At 30.6% G+C, this 22874-nt stretch overlaps 1 protein-coding gene across 2 annotated transcripts in view; it reads left to right on the top strand.

Annotated features, from left to right (window-relative positions):
• The window catches only part of LOC122523416 (peroxidasin), a 215806-nt gene that overhangs the window by 74335 nt on the left and 118597 nt on the right, over positions 1-22874 (top strand). For both annotated transcript variants that reach the window (XM_043645138.1, XM_043645137.1), the window contains exons 3-4: positions 4433-4506; positions 7525-7674. In XM_043645138.1, coding sequence (XP_043501073.1) covers positions 4433-4506; positions 7525-7674 — 224 coding nt within the window. The remainder of the gene's footprint in view (positions 1-4432; positions 4507-7524; positions 7675-22874) is intronic.

Below are 22874 nucleotides of genomic sequence, written 5' to 3'. Positions count from 1 at the left end.
CTCAACCTTTTTTTTCCTTTTTTATCCTCATCGACAATTTTTATCCTCTTTCGTCGCGTATTATAATAAATAAAAAATTACGCGTACCTACATTGCACATAAATTTGTGAACTTACGAGTGAAATAAGCTTACATTTTATATTTTATCAGGGGTTAAAACCCCTTTAAGGATCGAATTAGTTTACAAACGGGAATTTCAATGAACGTCACGAGAATAATACGTTAAGTTTCGGTTAAGAAGTTTTTTTTTTCTTTGCTATATAAGATGAAAAAAAAAAGAATAGAAAAAACGGGTAATAAAAAATATTTCATTGCGATGGAAAATGGTTGGGAAAGGGGGAAGATTATAGGTGCTGAATAATGAGCCACAGATACTGAATGCCTTTCGCTCGAGGCTGCAGACATTGTCCTATAATTTTCCAATTAAGGCATTGGATTCCCATAAATTTTAGGACCTTCGACAGAAACCATAAATTCAATGTCGAGCGACAAGTCGTGTGCGGTGGGTCTAATCGTACTTTTAGACTCCAGACGGTCCTTACATTACGAAGGGGAACGATGAAATCGAGACTACTGAGAAAAAGAGAGAGAGAGAAAGAGAAATAAAAAGAAAAAAGAAAATGATAGTAAAAGAAGGAAGAAGGTGGACGATGAATATCGATTAACGGATCCTTTCGAGACGGCGTAAAAATCTATTCTCCCATTTTTCCAAAGTAGAAGAAAAACAATTAATGCGTCAAAACAAATGCCCCTAATTTTTTTTTTTTTCTAGAAAAATATCCGATCGATCGACTAAATTTCGTTCAAAAGATACTAATCAATTTCGAAGTCGCGTTTTTATCCTATTAATTTTTCCGTTTCTTCGGATTTTCTCTTCTGTTTTTTTTTTATTTTATTTTTATTTCTTAACAAACAACTCTCTAAAAGTGAGAGGGAGGAGTTCTTTTAATTTAATCGATTTAATTTACAAATTTTGTACACGAATAAACGTTATTGTCGATAATTATTAATTAACGCAAACAAAAATTTTTTGTTTGTTTGAAAATAATATGTAACTCTTTAAATTACAAATGATTACGAGTAATTTAATAACAAAAAAAGTAAGTAAATCATTAGAAAAAAAAGAATAATAAAATTGTATATAGGTTATAGAGGAATATACCGGATATCGCGTGAAATGTTTAAACATTATTTGTTTTTTGAAACTTAATCGAAACGGTTGACACCTTTCAAAACATAATAAATATCTCGTGGATGTTTTAAAAAGACGTATTTCGAAATCCTAACCGGTAACACCGGATTTATCCTTCATGGTTTTGAGATTATGTGCTTCGTCTTTTCAAACGGATATTTGAAGTCCGTTCGGTTTCTATCCTTTTTCTCGTGAGTGGTTGGTTCTCTCTTTGCTAACGGTAGAAAATTCAGCTCGTGAGATTGGTCCTGCTAGAAAGAACGTGGGGTTCCTCTCACTCAGTTGATAAATTTTCTCGAGGATTATCCTGTCGGTTCTTTAGAAAATACCGGGGGACCTACCTATCTGAAGTGACTTCGAATGAGTGAAAGAAGAGAGAAAGAATGGGATAGATAAAGATATAGATAAAAAAAAGAAAACATATATCTATATATAGATAGATAGATAAAAGTAAAGAATAGGTTTCGCATTAGTAACAAAATCGCCGATCGTCTTAAATTCGATGAAAAATAATTCTCAGACGTTAGTCGTAACTCTTTCCTTCTCTTTCTCTCTCTCTCTCTCTTTCAAAGAAGAGCTGACAGCGATTGCAAGCTTCGAAGATGAGAAAGAACAGAGTAGTATCTACTATCTTTATTCGCGAGAGAAACCGCGAGTCACCGAATTTGATCGAAAGATATTGCACTTCTTTCTTTATCTGTGTGTGTGTGTGTGTGTGTGTTCTTCAAATTCTCTAGCTGTTCTTCTTCTTCATTTTTCTTCTTCTTTATTTTCTCTATTCACTTTTTCTCTCACTCAAACCATCCCCAAAGATTCTACCTCTATAAGAGAAATGAAATTGCTCTCTCTCTCTTTCTATTTTTTTTTCTTTTTCTTCTTCCAGCATTTGAATCAAAGAACTTCTCGCAAAAAAGTGACTTTATTACTTCTTTTTCTTCTTCTTCTTCTTCTTCTTGGATCATTCCAATTCTTTTTCACGATGTGTTTGTGTGTGCTAAGGCATGTAAAATGTATTTTAAGCGTTCCCAAGTATGCACATCTTGTTCAAAAGAAAGAAGGTAGTAGAAAAGATTCGATTTTATTTATTACGATCTTATGATATTTTTTTTAAATGTTGAAATTACCATATTCGTATTTTCAATATTTTGTTCAAATTTATACGTTATTTATAATAGAAATGAACGTAATATATAATCGTATTTTAATTAAATTCGCGATGTATTCATTGGCGGTATTGAATTTGTTCAATTTGTTCAATTTGTATATTAATTTGTATTTTATTGTAGAATTAATCTTTCTTGATAATGATAATTATAAATAATATATAAAAAGAAAAAGCAACATTATATAATAATACAATTGAAAACAATAATTATTCTCGATACTATTGTAATAATAAATCTCTTTTAAAAATCTAAAGAGAGAATAACGAGTATAAATAAAATATACTATTAAAAATAAAAATAAGAAAAATAATTCAATTCAACAGTTTTCAACGACGATAATTACACCGTAATGGAATATAAAAAGACAACAACAATAAAAATAACTATTCAACGCTAACGATACTTATATAATACGGTCTTCTTTTTTGTACAAGAATATCGAGCAAAACTATAGAATGATATTTAAAAAAAAAAAAGAAAAAGAAAACAGGAGTACTTATTGTTAAATAAATAAAAAAAAAAAAGAAAAATAGAATAAAAAAGAAACCAATGAGATATCACCTCGTCAGCAGGAAATCAATGCTTATCTCGAGCCATTATTATCCGTAATTAGTAAAACTGTTCTATCGTGTGTTCGTTGCTATGGGAACGTATGACGCATAACAAGGAATTGATGCTTGGTTGTGGGACCACATACGTACTCGACATCTCCATGGTAAAAGCGAGATGCGAAAAGCTCTCGATTGCGAAACACGTGAAGAGAATCGAATTAACAGGGCTACCACGTTCGCTATTCAAACTGCATGTTGCCTAAAGGGGATCATAAAATAAAACAACGCATTTAGTCTTAAGACCAATTCTTTGTTTTCTATTGGATGTATCGTTTTAATCGAACATTTATTATTATATTTCTTCATAATTTCATTGATTTAGTTTAATAAGAAATGAAATTCTATTTTATCATTGTTCTGTTAATAATTGAAGAAAAATAATCTAAAATTAGGGAAAACTTTGAACGAAAGATATTAGATAGAATTTATTGATTGAAATATATTTTGGTCAAGATTGTGTTCATAGGGTTGCGTAAATAAGGAAATCATGCTTCTTGTTCATTACTTATGATCACATTCGCGTATTCACTTATTATACATTTTATTATTGGTCTCGTTTCATTACTTTTACTTAACAAATTTTATTCGCTTGTTGATATTTAATATTACACTTGTATTTAATAAAACCGATTCGCTTTATTTCTTATGTCGAAAGTTGAAATTATTACCAATTTCGGTTGGAAATAACTTCGTCAATTACAAAGTGAACAATGAGTAAGCAGATTGCGAGTTTCTTCATATTTCGAATTAGCTTTCAAACGTGTCATTTGTGAGAATGAAACGACAAAAACCAATTTATTGTGTGAACCCACACAATAAATAGTAGCATTAACAGAATGATTTAACAAATAGTTATTAGTCGCAAGCATCATAGTTTTAACTCGAAAAACCATTACATTATTATCAAACAATTTTTTTGTAAAATTACTTTATCAATAAATTTGATTGTTATCGTAAAATATCGCGTCACCTCATTATACTCTGCATTGATTCAACCGGCACACTGGTATTAGCGTTGCACAAAAATTGAGGTCATGCAATTGATACTTTTTATGAAGAGTAAAAAGAAAGGTATTCTTTTTTTGTAGTCCCGTTATTTGAATTTATACATTGAAAAAAGGAAATATTATTTTCTTTGATCGAAAATAGAAGTGGTATTTAAATGAAAAAAAATGAAAAATAAAAAATAAATATAGAACGAATATCGAATCGATTGGAAACGACAAATAATGAAAGTCAGATGAAAGAGAAAAAGATAGAAAGAGTGAGAGAGAGAGAGAGAGAGAGAGATAGAAAAAGGGAAAATTCATTTTCCATAAAACGAAATGTAGTTCCTGATAGATTTTGGTTGTAGTATACAATCGATTTACCTATGTACTTACTTACTTACCTATATAGTCACGTTGTAGATGTATATATGTGTGCCATTAAGAAGTATACAAAGTCATTTTAAACGATTGCAGGCGTGAAGCCAGTTCCCGGACTGGAAAACCTGCCGAGGTCGTTCTGGCGTGAGCTCAGTTCACCCTTTACCGAGGTAAGTTTTGCGCACGGTTAAACTCGGAACGTGAAGTTGCCTTTCGAAATCGGGATGCCGATCTAAATTCGTTTCTCTCGTTTTCGACCTTTCAAAGAGCAACGTTTCTATACGCGTCTGTGGTTTTCGAAGGAGCGTTGACGTCATTTTGGTATGCGTTTCACTCCTCGTTTCGTGCCACCAACTCCATTTCGAGTATCCATTTTGCGTAGAGATGCATGTCTCTCTGTGTGCGCGTGTGTGTGTGTATTATATATAGTATAATACGTCCATGCATTTACGCAATAAGTGTATATATATATTTTATATAATATCGTATTTCAAATCTTTTTTTTTTTTTCACTTTTAACTCGGTTATATCATCACATTTTTGGTCCCCTTTCACGTTTATTAATTTATTCTTCAAATGTTATTTAAATAAATTGATATAATCGTCAATTAAATTCTATTCCTATTTTTGTATTTTGTTTATTTTGTTTATTTTCTTTTTTTTTTTTCATATTAGAAATCGGTGAAAAAATAATAATAAAAATTAATTACACCTTTTTTTTGTCTTAGTAATTATTAGATATAGAAATAAAGAAAATTTTCTTTTCAACGACAACGGCAAAGTATTTACGATGAATTTAATGAAAATAAACACGTGACAGGTTTTAAGCTTTAACAAAGTTTCATAAGAATAAACGACAAAAAATATAAGTTAGAACCTATCATTTAATTTTTCTAATTTTGTTAACTCGTTAAAATGTCCTTATTTACGGTTCTTATGTTCATCTAATGATTTTTATCTCGACTGCTAATTATCTACAAACTCGTGAGACGTCATAGTTATAGTCGTGAGAAAAGAAAAACTAGTTCCAATTTGTACGTCTCCTCGAATTGATTAAACTCGAAAGGTTTTAATCTACCTTCGTAAAACTTCATGTCAGTCCCGTTATATTTGACGTTTTTGAAGATCCTTTTTTTACGACATCACGTCCACGTGACCGCGATGCGTTTCAGTATATCGTTTGTAACATCCAACGAATCTCTCCTTCCACCTTCAACCACCTCCTCCTTCCCACTTCAGCACACTCATTTTTGCTCGTTTTCCTCGTTTCTCCATCACACTTTTACATTCACCGGTGTCGTAAAGTTTTTCCTTCACCGATATAATCTATCTTTCGCTTCGTAGTTATCATGATCAAAAAGAAACGTCAAAGTTCTATTAAAAAACTATCTCGCATGAAAATCTTTACACTAAGGCAAGCACTTATTTTGCATCTTATTCATCTTATTATTATTATTATTATTATTATTATTATTATTATTATTATTCTTTTTGTTTCCTTTCGTAATATATTTTTTTATTTTCTTTTTCTATTTTTCCCTTTATAAAACATAAAAGTGCTATCGAATAACAACATCTCGCATAAAAATCTTTTCTAAAGCTTTCATTTTACATCTTATTCTTATTTTTTATTAACCCCTTTCTATATAAATGTATTTTTTTCTTTTTATTTATTACATAAAACCATTCTCTTCGTCGTTTCTTTTTTTCTTCTTTTTAATTGTAAACATTTGCATGTTATATTATTTTCTTGTTTTTCTTTTTAAAACAAAAAAATACATAAGAGAACGCTATCAAACAATCGTCTCGCATGAAAATCTTTGCAAAGAACAACCTTTCATTTTGCATCTTATTATTTTGCTTGCAGGGTTTTATATATTTTTTTATGTTTTCCTCTATGTTATTATACAGATCCCTTATTTTAAATGTTAAGATTTTTTTCTATTATATTTTTTTTCTCATAATAGGCATCGTACAATTACCCCCATCCCCCACTCCCCTTTTCTGATGATATTTTAACTCGCGCCTACCACGAGCAAGCTTTTATACGTCACGCCTAATAAGGGACCGAATTTGAAATTCGTTGGAGGTTGATTCGTCGATAATGCAATACAAATAATAAGATAAATGCATAATGATAAATTTGCCCTACCGCTACGAATTTATTGAAAATATATTGTGAATGTAATTTCGCATCGAGTTTAAAGTTCGCCGACCTGAAATTCATTCGTACGATTCGTAAACCACAGCTGGTAAATCGATTCACGAATATCGAAAGGATAGAAAATTCAAAGTATACCTTTTGCAAAAAGAGAAAGACCCTTTTAATCCGAATCGTTTCTTCTTCTTCTTTTTCTATTATATTAAAGATTACCTATTTGCACGATTATTCGAACATTTAAATATCAGAATTATAGGGAAATGAGAACAATTTTTCCATAAGAGTTTCATTTCAAAACCATAAATACAAGCTCGAAATGAAAATGTTATTCTTATCGTCGTAATACGGCTTCGATAAGCAAAAATTGGAAAAAGGAAATATGGATTGCTTATTGAACGGATATTATGCAAACGTGTTTGGTATAGATAAATGATTAAATTAAGTGAGACCATATCTTTTTTCTTTTCTTTTTTTCTTTTTTCTTTTTCCTTTTCCTTTCGACATTTTCACTTCGAACGAGAACGTAAATAGAGAACCGGGAATAGTTTTTAACGAGCTGACATCACGGGTGATTCATTTTATTGACCCCGTTTCAAAGTGAGAAAGAGAAAATCGATTTATTTGTTCTGTCCTAGTCGAATTTTTGTTTCAAAAATGAAAAAAATAAAAAAAGAAACAAGAAAAGGAAACGAGACGGAAATATGAAAAGTAAATTATTTGAGTATATAAAGTGAATTTTTCTTTAAATTATTAAATATATTATTATAAAATTTCTTCAGGTTGTTCTATATTTAACGTAGAAATCAAAAATAAACCAACTACGTTTAACATTATTTTTTTTTTTTTACTCTAAAATAAAATCTTTTCTTTTGCTTTTTATTTTTTTTTAATACATTCGTATTCGTAAAATATATTAGTGAATTTGAATCTTTTAAATTTGGTATACCGTATATATATATATATGACTGCATATTCAATACATGTATTTGTTACGTGTTTCAATTATTACATTCGATTTAATTTGCAGGTGTACGAAGAGGACAATTTCGCCACCGAGACCGGTGCAACGCCCGAGCCAAGGCCGTTTTTCGAAGATCCAGAAAGCAACATCACAGTGCAGTTAGGTGCACAAGTATACATGCACTGTAGAGTACAAAATTTGCAAAAGAATTTGAAGGTAAGTGAGAGATTACGATTTTTATTTATTTATTTATTTATTCATTTTTATACGTAGATTTATTAATTCTTTTCATTGGTAACAATTCATATATCGTTCAACTACACATTAGTGTACGTGTCATCGAAATAATAATAATAATAATAATAATAATAATAATAAAATATGTGAGAGTAAGATGTTTCTTCGTACAAACGTTGTGAGCGTACGGTTATTTAAAATTTTATTCAAAAGTTATAACATGAATTGTGTAGAAGTGTTTTGCTGTTCAATATGTTGCCCACCTACGCGAATACAAATTCGACATCGCTGTATAATGGTGTTTATGACATGGCAGATTTTTCGTTGATTTCTATTAATTTCTACAACTGCATCCCTAATTCATTTTATACTAATATCAAATCATTATCATTTACATGAACTTCTTGTGTTACTTTCTTTCACGAATAAAAATCTAGTGAAGTTGGGTCAGATGTTCTAGACGGGTCATGTTATTGTTCAGATAGTAAATAACATATGCCGAATTACTAAACATAATTTTTGAGTAATACATTTATACAGTTTTACAATTTGTAATATAATTTTTTAATCAAACTTTAAATGAATTATGCTAATAAAGCACATTTTTTAATATTATTTTCTAGTATAGAATTTTTGCTCGCAACGTTTGTATGGAAAAACATTTGAAACTCTATATGTATGTGTATTTACACATACATTCATTTATAAAGCAACTGTTAAATCTAGAAATTCTCTCACAGCTTTTAATAGTTTATTTTGTACATTTATTTTTAAATAAAAACCACCGATGTGGTCCGTAATATTTGATTTTAAAATAATTTCCAAACAAAATGCGAATTTTATCTGGAAATGATATTTACTCGATTGAATATTTTCGACGTTTTGAGAGGGGCGGAACTAGTAATTTACATTCTGTTCATTCAAATTAATTTAGAATAATTACGTCGATGTTAAACTTCCGCAATTTTGAGCTTTTATATTTAACCAAATATAAAAAAAATAAGGTGAAAAAACGTTGAATAATTCACCATTAAAATACAGAAATATGGAGATGATAAACGCGTTATTCGAATAAACGTTTGAAATTTAGTAATAAGTTTGATAATTCTCATTGATTCATAGGATACTTTCAAGAGATGTTTGTTTTAATCATAATTTTTGTTCTTTTTTTTTTTTTACTCTCGTGCCAGTCGTGCCAGGTTTCATCGAATTTATTTATTTTACAACTTTTTATCGTTCTTGTTGTTATTTTGTTAAGGTTTTTATTGATTTCTCACGGTTGAACCTTCCAACCATGTAATTCTTGTCTCTTATTTTCCTTTTCACGTCAACGTAAATGCGAAGGTATATATTACATACATGAATGTACACATGCAAGATACACGTGCATAGCTTTCCGAAATACTTTCGAATTCTCGTATAGTAAAATCGAGCTTGAAATATTTTCTTTTTTGTTAATTCCACAGTTTTAGAGTATTATCATAAGGAGTTATTAATACAAAGTAAGAGAGTTGAATAATACTTGTTTAAAATTTAATGTAAACAATATGGTAGAGAATTTTACTATGAAAAAGAAAAATCGTCCAATAATAGTGAAGAATATAATAATAATAATAATAATAATAATAATTATAATAATAATAATAATAATAATAACAATAATAATAAAATAATAAAACTACTATTCGTATTTTTTTCCCCATTGAAAAGAGTGTACAGTAAAAACCGTCGATTAATGGGAGATGAAAAAAACATTGGTAGATATGTAAATTCACGAAAAACGAGAATAGCATTCCACGAAACGTCAAATATCATTTCGTAGGATATAGAAACGTTATTTTCTCGTACGTGTGTGCGTACGTATAACACGTATATGTATCCTAAATATGTAGGTATGTGACGATACATTTATCTTATAGTTATGTCCATAAATTGTTGTCAGCATTTACTAATCCGTGCGAAGCTTGCTATGCTTTAGAAGCTATCTACGAACGACGAACGTGAAACGTTTTGCTCGTTCACCGTAGTGGTCCTCGGAATTCAATCTTTCTAAGTGGGACAACGGTAAATCGACCAAACAAGTTGTTCTGTACGGTTAGATGAAAGAGAGAGAGAGAGAGAGAGAGAGAGAATGACGCCTGTATTCGCTGAAGTGTTTTCAACTGCATCGACATATACTTCTTTCGCTTTTAAAATGATCATCGTTAAGTGACTTTGGATATTTCGAAGTAACCTCTTGTTTGTCGTCGAATCTAATCAAAATCATTTTCTTTTTTTCGAAAATTTTTTACCCCCACGTAATTTATATTTTTACAATAGATAATAATTCCATAGGTTAGTTTACGTTATATTCATCTTTTCATTGATTTATATATATATATATAGTATATTTTATATTATTAGATTTGTATATATATATATACTAACAACGATTATTTATAAATAATTTGTTAACTTTGGTTAGTTTGCAAATACATTATACGTTATAATTATTTCATAATTACTTTCATTCAATAGTTCTTAATTGCTTATGTTATTTCTCCGATAATATGATATTTGTTTCATAATTATTTAGTATTATATGTCTACAGACATTGATGTAACGAAAAATAAAACCATTTCGAAAATAGTTAACGGTGTTGTCAGCGATTAATAGATATTACAGAGTTATATTGTAAAATGGGATTTAAAATTATATTAATGAATAAAATTTGGTTGTTTTCCAATAATACAATGGATTTTCTTAAAACAATTGTACGGGATATCTCGAATATCATTTCGCATAATACGTTAGCTGAAATATTTTTATTGTTGTTAATTTTGATGAGAATCTCTCGTTGATTGATCACGTAAGTTAAGGTGTTTACGATAAATCGAATTTTCGTTGATTTCACGCGTGTCCTCTCGCGGAATCGATGCAAAGAGAAGAAGTTTCACATGGACGCCTAGGAAGGAGTAAGGTGGAACTTGAAAGTTTTCCCTACGAATTTCCAAGTTCGTTAACTCCAACAAAGCGAGCGTTTGTAACGTTGGCTGCGATCAATAATGTTAATAAGAAGATAACTTTAACTAGTTCTATAGGATAGAAGTAAGGTACCAAGAAGGAGAGAGAGAGAGAGAGAGAGAGAGAGAGAGAGAGATGGTTGTTGTTCCAGGCGTTTTGTTCCCTGTCAACTACGAAAGAGAGTTTCCAACACGTAAATACACGTGCAGATAATACATTATATACTGCGAAAATTCGATGGGGTTTTAAGGAAGAAACGAAAAGGAAGGGAGGGAGGGAGGAAAGAAACCAAAAATCGTTATTCTACTTTGTCTTATTATCGATACTTGAATCTGGACTGTTACGTCATTTTTGGAAAAGATACTTTTGTTTACAGTTGCTAGTTAGTACTACGTGAAAATTCTTGTCACGTTGGTACCACGCTTTTTGCCACCGGGAAAGAAACTTTTTAACTCGACCAAGTCAGACCCATCTCCCTTTCTTTATCTTTATCTTTATCTCTCTCTGTCTCTCTCTCTCTCTCTCTCTATCTCTTTCCCTTTTTCTCTTACTTTCTTCCTATCTCAAAACTTCTTCTCTTCCACGCTTCTGCAATCAGTTTAACGAGTAAGCCGCGACGACGCTAATTGTGAGCGAAGAGAAACGGCCTCGAATTATTTACGTTCACGCGGAGTCGAGCTTGTTTATCCTGGAAGTTAGTTATCTTCGTTGTTTTGGATCTAGCTGAGAGATGCAATGAATAAATTATCTTACTGCATATTTATATGATAATAATTTTCCAGTTTACGTTGATATTTTCTGTGTTTGGTTCTTTTTCTTTTTTTTTTTTTTCTTACTTTTTCCCTCGTAATTGTTTCTTCTTTGTTTTCGAAATATTATTGTATTATTATTATTATTATTATTTATATTATGTATATAAAATTGTGATATTTGATGATGCGAATAAAAAGAGGATAGTTTGTTCATTACAATGATATATTTTTCACGTTTCTACGACACTCCGTTCAAAAGATACAACATTTTCAAATATTTTTTTCATTCTTAATGAGAAACACATTTATACATAGTAGTAGTAGTAGTAGTAATGGAAAAGACTATTTACGTTTCAACTGATTAGTAGCGTAAAATCCAGGAATTTATATGGGTCACTATGCCAATGAACCTTATCAATGAATTATCTAGGTCAAGATATCAATGAACTTATCTCTCATTCGAATTTAAATATCTCGAGAATTAAAAGTTCTAGCGATTTATATATATACAGACCATTTTTAAATAACACATTTTTCTCTCTACGCGTTGATATTATTTATAATTATTTAACTACTCGTTGTAAACAATTTGTTTTCAAAAAAATTCTTATGACAAATTTTTCTCTCTTTTTTTGAAAATAAAAGATGGATCTTGAGACAAATTTATGATTAGTCTAATTATTAGAAAAAATTTTTCATTTTTTTAATAGCAAGTTATGAATCATTTTGAAAGATTAGATTTTGCCATTGACCTCGATTGTTTCTATACATTTATTATAAACAATTTAGTTACAAATAATTATATGTATGACAAATTGTTCACACACATATTATTTCGAACTAAATTATGAATCGATCAAAACATTGCTTTACCAATTATCAAATAAGTTAATAAGTTTATTATAAAAAAAGAAAAACAAAATATTATTCGCGAACAATTTCTAACACAAATCATTGTTAAATCCTATAAGTTAAAAACATATGATATACATACGTACATATATACATAAGTATCATCGCTTGAACATTGTGCTGATGCAGAATATTCGTCGAGAGCGTTTTTTCTAAAGAACATAAATAGCACCTTGAGAGAGAAGCCTACGAATGGTATAGAAACGTTCCTAGCTCTGGTGTGTAGCACAAGGACGTTCTTTTGAGAGAGTGTGAGAAAGAGAGAAAGATAGAGAGGAGGAGACACTACGAGCGGTTGGCTGGAGGGCTCTTAAAAGAAAAGATATGAGTGTAAGGGCACAGGAAAAAGGGTAGAAAGAAAAAGAGAGAGAGAGAGAGAGGGAGAGAAAGAGAGTAAAGAAGAGAGGTTGGAAAGCGCGTCATCGCACCCCGCTTAAAGAGGATTCGGTATCTGTGTTTGTCGGCGGATTAATTCAAGCTCAGGGCCACTTTTACGTAGAACCATCTTCAGTGTTCCTCTTCTTTTATATTCCCTGACACGAGACGTCGTCGCTTTCAGATTTGTCATATTCTACTTGTCCACTCTCTCTCTCTCTCTCTCTCTATCTCTATCTATCTATCTATTTCTTTCTCTTTCTCTCTCTATTTTCTTTTTTGCGTTACAAAAGATCGAGTCTTTTATCAAAATATAAAAATAGAAGAGAGAGAGAGAGAGAAACAGAAGCAGAAAAAGCAAAGAAATAAAAACGAGATAAAGGAGAAGTAAAAAAATGTGGGGGGAATGGGGGGGAGAGATAATACGAGATAAAGAGAGAAAAACGGGCAGAGAAAGGGAAAGAATGAAACAAAATTTTCAAGAGAGAGATAGAGAGAGAGAGAGAGAGACTACAGGGAATAACATTTTTGAAGAATCCTGTATATGATAGGATGAATATCCCTTAAGGTTGAGAAACAATCTCTCTTCTTTTTTTTCTTTCTCCAGAAATTTTTTGCATATTTAAATAGAATCGTTGTGGAAATAGTTCTTACCAGGTTGGATCACTCATCTCAGGGTCTTTGATCTTCGCGAGCCTGGATAAATTGTTGGATAAGTACTGGCTGCTAGTGAGGTTTCTTCCTGCTCCAGTAATTCCATCATCTTACTTCCTGAACTATCTTTGACGTAAGACTTTAAAGACAATGGAACGGCTTTCCTAGGACAATTTAACGCGTCGTCGAATCTTTTAGCGATGGTTGGTTGTTTAAAAAAAAAAAATAGAAATAAAAACAAAAAGCTTTAAATCATCTTTGTTTTCACCACTCGTAAATGTAATAATATTTATTATATTTTGTTGGGTGAATAAGTTGGGAAAAAGGGGTTGGTTAATTAAATATCGCTGATCGAGAGTCTCGTTGTTTATTTCATTGGGGAATATTTATTTTCGTAACCAGACGAGGGAGAAAAGATATTCCGTACAGATGAGATGATAATTACGAAACTCTAGTCGTTGAATCAACGTTAGACGTTATTCGAATTTTTAATCATAGTTGAACGATTTGCCAGCGGCAATATTCGCGCTATCATCGTAGCCGATATTATAAAAATGAATATTGTATCACGGAATTATAATTATCGCAAGATCGTTCTAACTTATATAACCGCTTTAAATGGTCTCCATAAAGAAAGTGCGAGAGAATGAGATAGAGAGAGAGAGAGAGAGAGAGAGAGGGAGAGACAGAACATTGTAAAAGTTTTCTTTAAGGCTGAAAAAGTCGATTCACTTGTTACTTCAGTCCATCATCCTTCGGATGAATTTATTTTTTTTTTCTTTCTTTTTTTTCCTTGCTTCCTCATCAACTTTTTTTCGAGTTAGACGACGTATCATTTTCTGAAAAAAAAAAAAGAAAAAAAAAATTATCGTACGCTCCTCGATAATTATTTAAAAAACTTCTCGTATTTCTTCGGCTTTTATAAAGTAATGAAAAAATATTCTTTTGAAATAAACTTTCGAATTTAACATAAGTAAGATAAAAATTTTGGATTTATATCTCGCTCATTATCTCGTTTATAACATGGTTAATTAAAATATTACAACGCGTTTACACGAGATAAAAGGAGACAGGAGGAACAGATAAGGCAATATCCTTTCGCAGTCGTAAAAGTCGTCTCCAAGGATTCACGGAAGACGTCGGTATATTTTGCGAAAACACTCTAGACAAATTTGGCGCCGGCCCGTTCTTCCAATTCTTGGGAGAAAATTATATTGCTGATGTTGGGGGGATAAAAGTAGGAGGTAAAGACCGTATTTAACTGCTACATTCAATTTCACTGTCAAATTACGTTCCATGAATGATCTAAATTATTTTCGTTCAATTAACTTATTTATGATTATTTGAATCTTACGAATACACACACAAACACACACACACCCGCACGAATGTTTTTGGATAATTTATCAATTGTTAACTTTGATTCCATATTATTTTCTAATAAAAATACTTTATTCTATCTTTTGCGCACAAATTTATAATAACAAAGATATATATTCACATAAATTATTTCACACAATTTCGTATCGCAAATTTTCATTTACATTTTTATTGTTTACTCTTTTTTCTATACGTTAGAAAATATAAAATTGCACGTGATATATCTAATCCTTTTTATTTTGTTAACCTTAAGCTCGTCTGTTGAGATTCCATATGTGGTTTTACTCTTAACAACAAGATTTTCGCGAATACTTCAAACAGCTATTCGTATTAAGAGTCTCGTTTTCCGTTTTCGTACAGCTTGAGCCGAATTATTAAGCCTTATGAGATATCACATCCTGTTGGATTGAGGTAACTATCTATGAGGAGACGCATACAGACTTTGTGCAGTAAAATCGTGGCCGCGAGTACCTGATGCATATGCAAACGTGTACCGGTGCGGCCTGTGTGCCGGCTGATTCGAACCTCGGCAACTATCAGACGGGATATTCCGTACAGTCGCTGAATATATGTATGTACATACATACCTATATACTTGTGGGAAATGTAATTACATATGAGAGATGAATTTTCAAAGTACGTATGTATGTATATATGTATGTATGTATATATGTATGTATGTATATATGTATATATGTAGGTATGTATGTAGGTATGTATGTATCTATGTATGTATGTATGTACGTATGTATGTATGTATGTATGTATGTATGTATGTATGTATGTATGTATGTATGTATGTATGTATATATGTATGTATGTATGTATGTATTTAAACATTGCTCGGGTTAATCAAGACAGTTATATTTTTTTTTCCTCTTTTTTTCTATGTTATTTTTTGAATTGTCACTATGGCTCATACTTCGAGAAATTTAGAAATAAAACTTATATTAAATGATAGCTATGCATATGGTTTTATTATATTTGTTAAGAGTTAAAAAGTATATTTGAAAATAATATTAAAAATTATATTATGTATAAATAAAATTATGTTATTAATATATTCGATATTACTGGCAACGTAATTACACAGACATTAAATATTAAATTTGCATTATTTAATTTGTTGTTCAATTTCCTTTGATTGTTATATATATATATATTTATTTAGATTATATTTTCTTGTTAAACTTGTTATATATATAGATTGTAGTATTGCTTTTTAATTTAATAATATGCTTTATATTTCAAGTTATAATATGCAATATCGAGAGTTAACGTGTGTTAAGAAAATTGATTATTAAATCATTTATTATCGATATAATTAAATTAATACTCCTATATTAAAAATATATATATATATACTTTAAGAAAGTAAGAATATCGATAATATTATTTAATTTCTATAAGAAAACATAAAAGTTGAAATCTTTCTAACAATAATCACGATCATTCGATAACAAGTATACTTCATAACTCGCTAATGAATAATTTTAAGGTTTCGAATTTAATAAGAGAGTTGAATTTTTCTTCCTAGACTTCATAATACATTACCTTCTTTAGTATAATACTTACAAAGTTTATATCAAAGAATTGGCAAGTACGTCATAGAGGTGGGATTTAAGCTTTTCAACGGCGTAAAGAATGAAAGAAATAAAAAAGAAAAAGAGAGTTCGTTACTCGAAGCTTTCCTTCTATTTTGAATTCCATCCCTGCTGAATAAGCTATTTCCATTTTTTATTTTCTCGAACAAGTGAAAGAAAATAAATGAACTTCCTGTTTGTTATCAGACATCCTCTTGAAAAACTTCAATTCTTCGAGCCAATACTTCTTCGCTCCTTCACTCACTCATTCATTCATTCATTCATTCATTCATTCATTCATTCATTCATTCATTCATTCACCTTGTTCTTCTCCTTTACTTTTTTCGGTCTCGCATACATACGTATACGCTTGGATTCTTTTCGATTAATTGTTTTCCGCTTCTATAGTTCGAACCCGTTTTATCCATTATCGTGCAGTTCCCACTTCTTCTCTTCTTCGTCGCGGTGTCGCCAGTGGAACTTACCTTTATATACACACACACATACCTATATATATATTGTAATACACACACACACACACGCGCGCGCGCGCGCGCGTACTGGAAATCGTCACCAACATACCATATCGTACCTATCCACGTCTTAGAACCGAACTTACTCTGTAGTTTGTCAATAAGATCGAAGAGGTAATTAAAGTTTTCCCTTGCTCTTAGCTATCGACTGATTCAATACAGAAAACAGGTCATCCTCCTAACTTAAACTTACATTTATCAAAGAACGTTCAAGATATACTGTACTGTTTTACAATCCTTCCCTTACCTCGTACTTATTCTTCTTCCATTAATATTTTGTAATTATTTCAAAATAGCATCGTTTGTAACGTTTACAAATTTTCCCTTTAATTCTTTTATTTCCGATCGAAATTAAAAAACACCTAATAAAATTCCTTACGTTGGATTCTTGCCTCTTGTCAGTTCATTCAAGTCAAGCAATGGGGTTTACTCTGTGTAAAGTATTATTATTTATTTATTTATTATATATTAATTACGATCAAAAAATCATAGCCAGGTTTCATTACTAATTAAAATAAGATTATTAAAGTCAAGTACAATTAGTAAAATGGATAGGTGATTTGTTTGTGAACAAAAACAAAAACCGCGTGCTGTTCGATTCCCCAGAGGAACGGTAAAAAGACGCGACCTCATTTGGTAGTATTGTATAGGTGTAAGGGAAAAAGGGTGAGATATTAAAAAAAAAAAATTAAAATAATTAAATTTATTGATTGTTAATATTTAATCTCACCGAAAAGAAAACAAAAAAGGATTCGACTTAATTTTCTTTGTCGAATAGAATGCAATTCGTTTGAAAATCGAAAGACGAGAATAAAATGAAAATTTGTTTTCTTACTTTTATTTTTTTTTTTTCTTTTTTCAAAAAGCCAAAGCAATGAAGAAAAATTACGTTTTCGATCTTCCCGTTCGATGGATCCTTACTCGCAAGGATTGAGAGTTTTATCGTTCTCAAATAGGAATTCGTTTTCAGAATCTATAGAAAGGAAGAAGCTTGAAAAGAAATAAAGAAAGAAAGAGAAAGAAGGAAAGAAAGAAAGGGACGTGTCAATCACGTGCACCAAATCGTTGATCCAAAATAGGATTTCAATTTATCACGAGTGTTAAAAGATACGAACAAACATTATTAGGTATCATGATATCCTTTTCCTGTAACTTGAAAAATTCAATTCTTTATCTATCCATCTCTCTTTTCGTGATCTTTTTCCATGCTTCTGAACTTTTTCCCTTTTCCTTTCCCATCTTCTTCATCTTCTTTTTTTTTCGTTTGTGTTGTATTTGTTCGATTTATCTCTCTCTCTCTCTCTTTCTCTCTTTCTACCTCTCGTATTATTTCCTTTCCTTTTTTTCTTCTTTGCAGTTTGTTCTTTGTTCTTTGTTTATATCCGACCTTCGTGCATGGCGCTTTGAGGTCGGTATCGCTTCTCGTCACGTACACGTACGGAGTTTCTATTCCGTGCAACCAGAAAAGAAAATAAGATCCGATAGGAGTTAGAGTTCTTTCTGTACAATAGTGCTAGTAGGTGAAACGTAATACAAATTTCCAGCGAGAATTTTTCTGTCTCTTTATCGTTTTTTAATCTTCATTTTTTCCTTTTTTTTTTTGCTTTTCTATTGTACGTTTCATTCCCCCCCCCGCTCTCCCCTCTCCATTTCGTGAGTATCAGTAATAACAGAGGATTGTGATATACGATAGATCTTTCGAGAAAACAATTAATAACGTTTTAAATAAATTTGATTTAAACGCCAAATATTAAAATGTACTTTCTTTGTCGTGTAAATTTATCCGTTTCTCTCTATTTGTTTTTGTATTTAGTTAGAAAAATTTGACGATGCCAATATACGATTAGATTTATATTATAGAAAATTTACGATTTACGGATATTATAATAAACAATACGTTAAAAGAGTCAACATGGAAAACGTGATAATCATAATTTTTTGATCTCGTTATATGCATATATATATTTTTGAAAATCCTATTAAATTCTCTCTTCTTTACTTGGTATGAAAAATTTTTGCATAAAAATGTCGCAAAATGGTGATACGGCTCAGCGTATGTCATCTCTTTTATTCTCCGTAAAAAGTAGACGAGAATCATCGTCTGGTCGTATATATATATATATATCTATGTGCTATTACACATATACATACACACATACACACACAACACACATATTTTTATATACAGCATATATAAAATATATATGTGTGTATATGTAATATATATATACAGGAACACACACACATACACATATATATATATTCTATACGCATGCCTATGAGAAGAACTCGAAATGCTGAACAAATACGCGATCTCCGTTGTGTCGACGTGGGCGCGAAAGCGAAATAGGATAAATAAACAGGAACATTTGCGTAGCGTGTATTGATCAAAGGGTGAAATGTAAATACATAAATCGCGATATCGTCGTGTCTCGTACAGACATACCGATGAATTTTCCCAACAGACTATACTACTATACCTGGTATTAGCAATTTTCCCTCCCCCTCGTAGTTTTTCGCTTTCGATGAAAAGTGTCGCCGGGTGCAATTTAACGTATTCGTATTTTCGAGCTTTTTCCGAACGAATCGTTGTTATCGATTTGAAATACAAAGAGGACATCGAACTGTTTGCACAATTTATATCAAAGATCTTTTCAAATAATATCTTTATTGATTTGACCATTTAAACGTTTTAATAATATTATTATCATTTTCTTCAATTTTATTCATCCAACAATAGAATTTTTAGCATCTTAATTGGGAAACGTAAAGTTTGAGTTAAAGACATTTTCGTATAACTGAACATACATTCTTGTCACGATTGGGAGCATGTATTTTTAGTGATACATTAAGGGGTAATACTTATGGTCATTTTTCAAAAAATAATCAAGCTTTTTTATCGCCCCTCTGGAGTCAACAACAACACACTGTTTATGTTTTTCCGAACGGTTCGCCTATTTATTTTACTAATCGTGCTTGATTGCAGTTATTTGACGGGAACTAGTAATCCAACATGTGTGTGTAGCTAGACTGTTGATTGTACTAAATATATAATAAATAATAAATATAATATAATAAAGTATTTTTTGATAGAGTGGACCATGTAAAACACTGCTATGAAATGTCAAAGATTTATATTTAGAAAAATTGATTTATTCATATTATTAAATATAATAATTAATATTTATTATGACGAATATTATATTTTGATAAATAATATTATAAGATTCCTTAAAAGAGGATATACGATAATAGGTAATATTATACCTAAACAAACAAGCAAAATATTCACCGAATCACATCGCTGCACATTTCCATTTCATTTTTCGATTCCGTTTGGTGGACGCATTTGAACGATCGCATGAACAAATCTCAAAACGCTTTTCGGCCCGTTGAAAAATACGAAAAAGTACCTGTCGAGTTCGCGTACTTCGTCGGTCAATCGTTAAATAACTATCGAAAATGGAGCATGAGCGTATCATCGGTGCCATGCTTCGTTACTACGTTTGTCAATGTATTAATGTAGATAGAATAAATTTGTGAATTCCATTTCTCCAAATGCCAACGTTATTTCCATAAAAGTACTCTCTATTTAATATACCAACAATAGGTCGCATATTCTGCTTTTGGTTATATTGTTATTTTCTATCTATAATATTCAAATTAATAACCAGTTTTTATTTTTATCAACATTTTAATTAGAGAGAAAAAGACAGCCAATTCAAATATTCATTCGTTTTCGTATAACGTAGGATATTGTTTGGTAGAAATAATTTAATAAATAAATATCACACACGATTTCAAGTTTATTTATATTTATAGGATTTACCAAAAATCAATTATACTTTTTTTTCATTGTTCGGACATGTTTTTTTCGTTTTTTTTACGATAATAGAAATAAATTCATTTGAAAGATATCAGAGAAAAATAATTCGGGCATTAAAATATTACAATACGTATCTACATTTTAAACTATCCCACGTATTATGCATTTTATCGTATAATTTTTTCTCATCGTATATATTTAATAAAGTCATTGTATGCATCTCGTAAAAGACGCTACTAGAGTAAAACAAAGAAAAAAAAAGAAAAAAAAAATCAAAAGAAGAAAAATAAGGGAGTTGTTTGAAGATCAACGTAAAGTTTGTTGAGAAACGAAAGGGGGAACATAATGAAAGCTCTTCGTTCTAATTTCGGAGGGCAAGGAAATCTTTTGAGCGTTATTTGGCGCACCGTAAACAGAGGGTCGCGTAATAAAGGGTTACCCTAACCAATTTCAGCCTCTCTTCTTCGTGTACTTTACTAGCATTGGCCTCGTTTTCTTTTTTATCATTTTCTCCATCGTAATTTTTCTACTACTGTATAGATACATATATTTATCATGTTTTAAGGGATTGAATTTTTTCATGCGATTTGGAACATCGAGTCACGTTGGTTAATTCTCCAAGGAGTCGTTTGCTTTCCAATCAAAGTTATTTGCTACCTGGAAAACCATTAGATATTTTAACGGTCAGTGTAGCCAAGCTTGAGATTTTTAAACCATCAAAGAATACCCAACACGTCTGCTATGTTTTTCCTTCAAACAATGAACTTTCCTCGACGGGTAAAGATTACTCGAATGCTCTTAATGTATTTGTTATTATCATTTAGAAATTTTCTTTCGACAGAGACATCTATTATTGATTGAATGTTTCGATGTGACTTCTCAACATTATTGTTTTCTCTTTGCTCGGAAACTTTCAATTTGTTTACGATGGAAGTAATTGTTAGGACGTAGGAGAGCGAACATTGTACCGGACCGTTAATGGTAAACTTTAACTTTCCTTTCTGTGGTACCTTTCAATATTATTGTTTGAATATATTTTTCAATATATATTATTTTGTTTTAATTAAAACGCGTACCTGTTGCTCGTGTGTATGCGTGTATATGCGTGCATGCGTGCATGCGTGCGTTTACGTGTATATGCGTTAATTATCGAAAATCCAATAATTATATATATATATTTATTTTTCCATTCAAGTGCAGGTGAAAATTTGCAATTTACATTAAAAGTCATTTCATATATATATATATATATGTATCACTCTTTATTGTTAGTTAAAATATTTAATTAATTTATCGTTAAAACGACATGCTTTACGTGTAACTTATATTTAACATCAATTTATTTATTTTTGTTAACATTTATGTTTTAAACAATTTTGAGAAATAATTTATTGCTAATTATTATTATTATTATTATTTTATTATTTTTAGATGATTGAAACAATGGTTCTCGCGTACATTTGCGTGTATACAGTTATTTGTAATCAATTGTACGAACTTTTTTATCTCCTTTTTTTTCTATTTAAAAAAAAAAAGGAAATATAAAAGGAAAAAGGAAAAAAAAGGGGACCATGATTCATGCGCGTTTACATGATTCATACCGCGGCTATAAAATTTCTCTTGGAAATTTAAAAACGTAGAATAAAACACTGCAAACGTCGTCCTTGTTCAAGATAACTAACCTGTATATATATATGTACTCATAAAAAGTAACTTCTGTCTGTTAGTCGTATTTTTCTTCTCATTCATCACGTTCGAATAGAAACTCGTTTTACACGTATACCTGTATGAGTACTATACTATATATATGTATATATTTTAGTATTTATCGACAAAGATTTTTAAGGGATATCGTATATAAATTTTCTTTGAATAAGGGGTGGAGAGTATTGTACGAGGTAAAGATTGAAATTAAAAAGTAGAACCAAAGTAGTAAGTACCACGCTGACGTGGAACTTTTCTAAGACGTAATTATTCGTTGCTAAGTCCTTTATAATAAAGACAAACGAGCACCCTTTCCTTTCCTTCCACCCTTCTACCCTTCCTTCCTTCCTTCCTTCCTTGTTTGCTTTTGCTCTCTCTCTCTGTCTCTCTCTCTTTCTCTTTCTCGTTTAAAGACACGGATGCTTTGAAGATATAGGACCAGTAACGTTTCTAAAA

Source organism: Polistes fuscatus, unplaced genomic scaffold, assembly GCF_010416935.1.
Source record: "Polistes fuscatus isolate 324 unplaced genomic scaffold, CU_Pfus_HIC Scaffold6, whole genome shotgun sequence".
NCBI lineage: Eukaryota > Metazoa > Arthropoda > Insecta > Hymenoptera > Vespidae > Polistes > Polistes fuscatus.
Note: the sequence above shows the minus strand (reverse complement) of the source record. Positions and strands in the feature narration are given on the sequence as shown.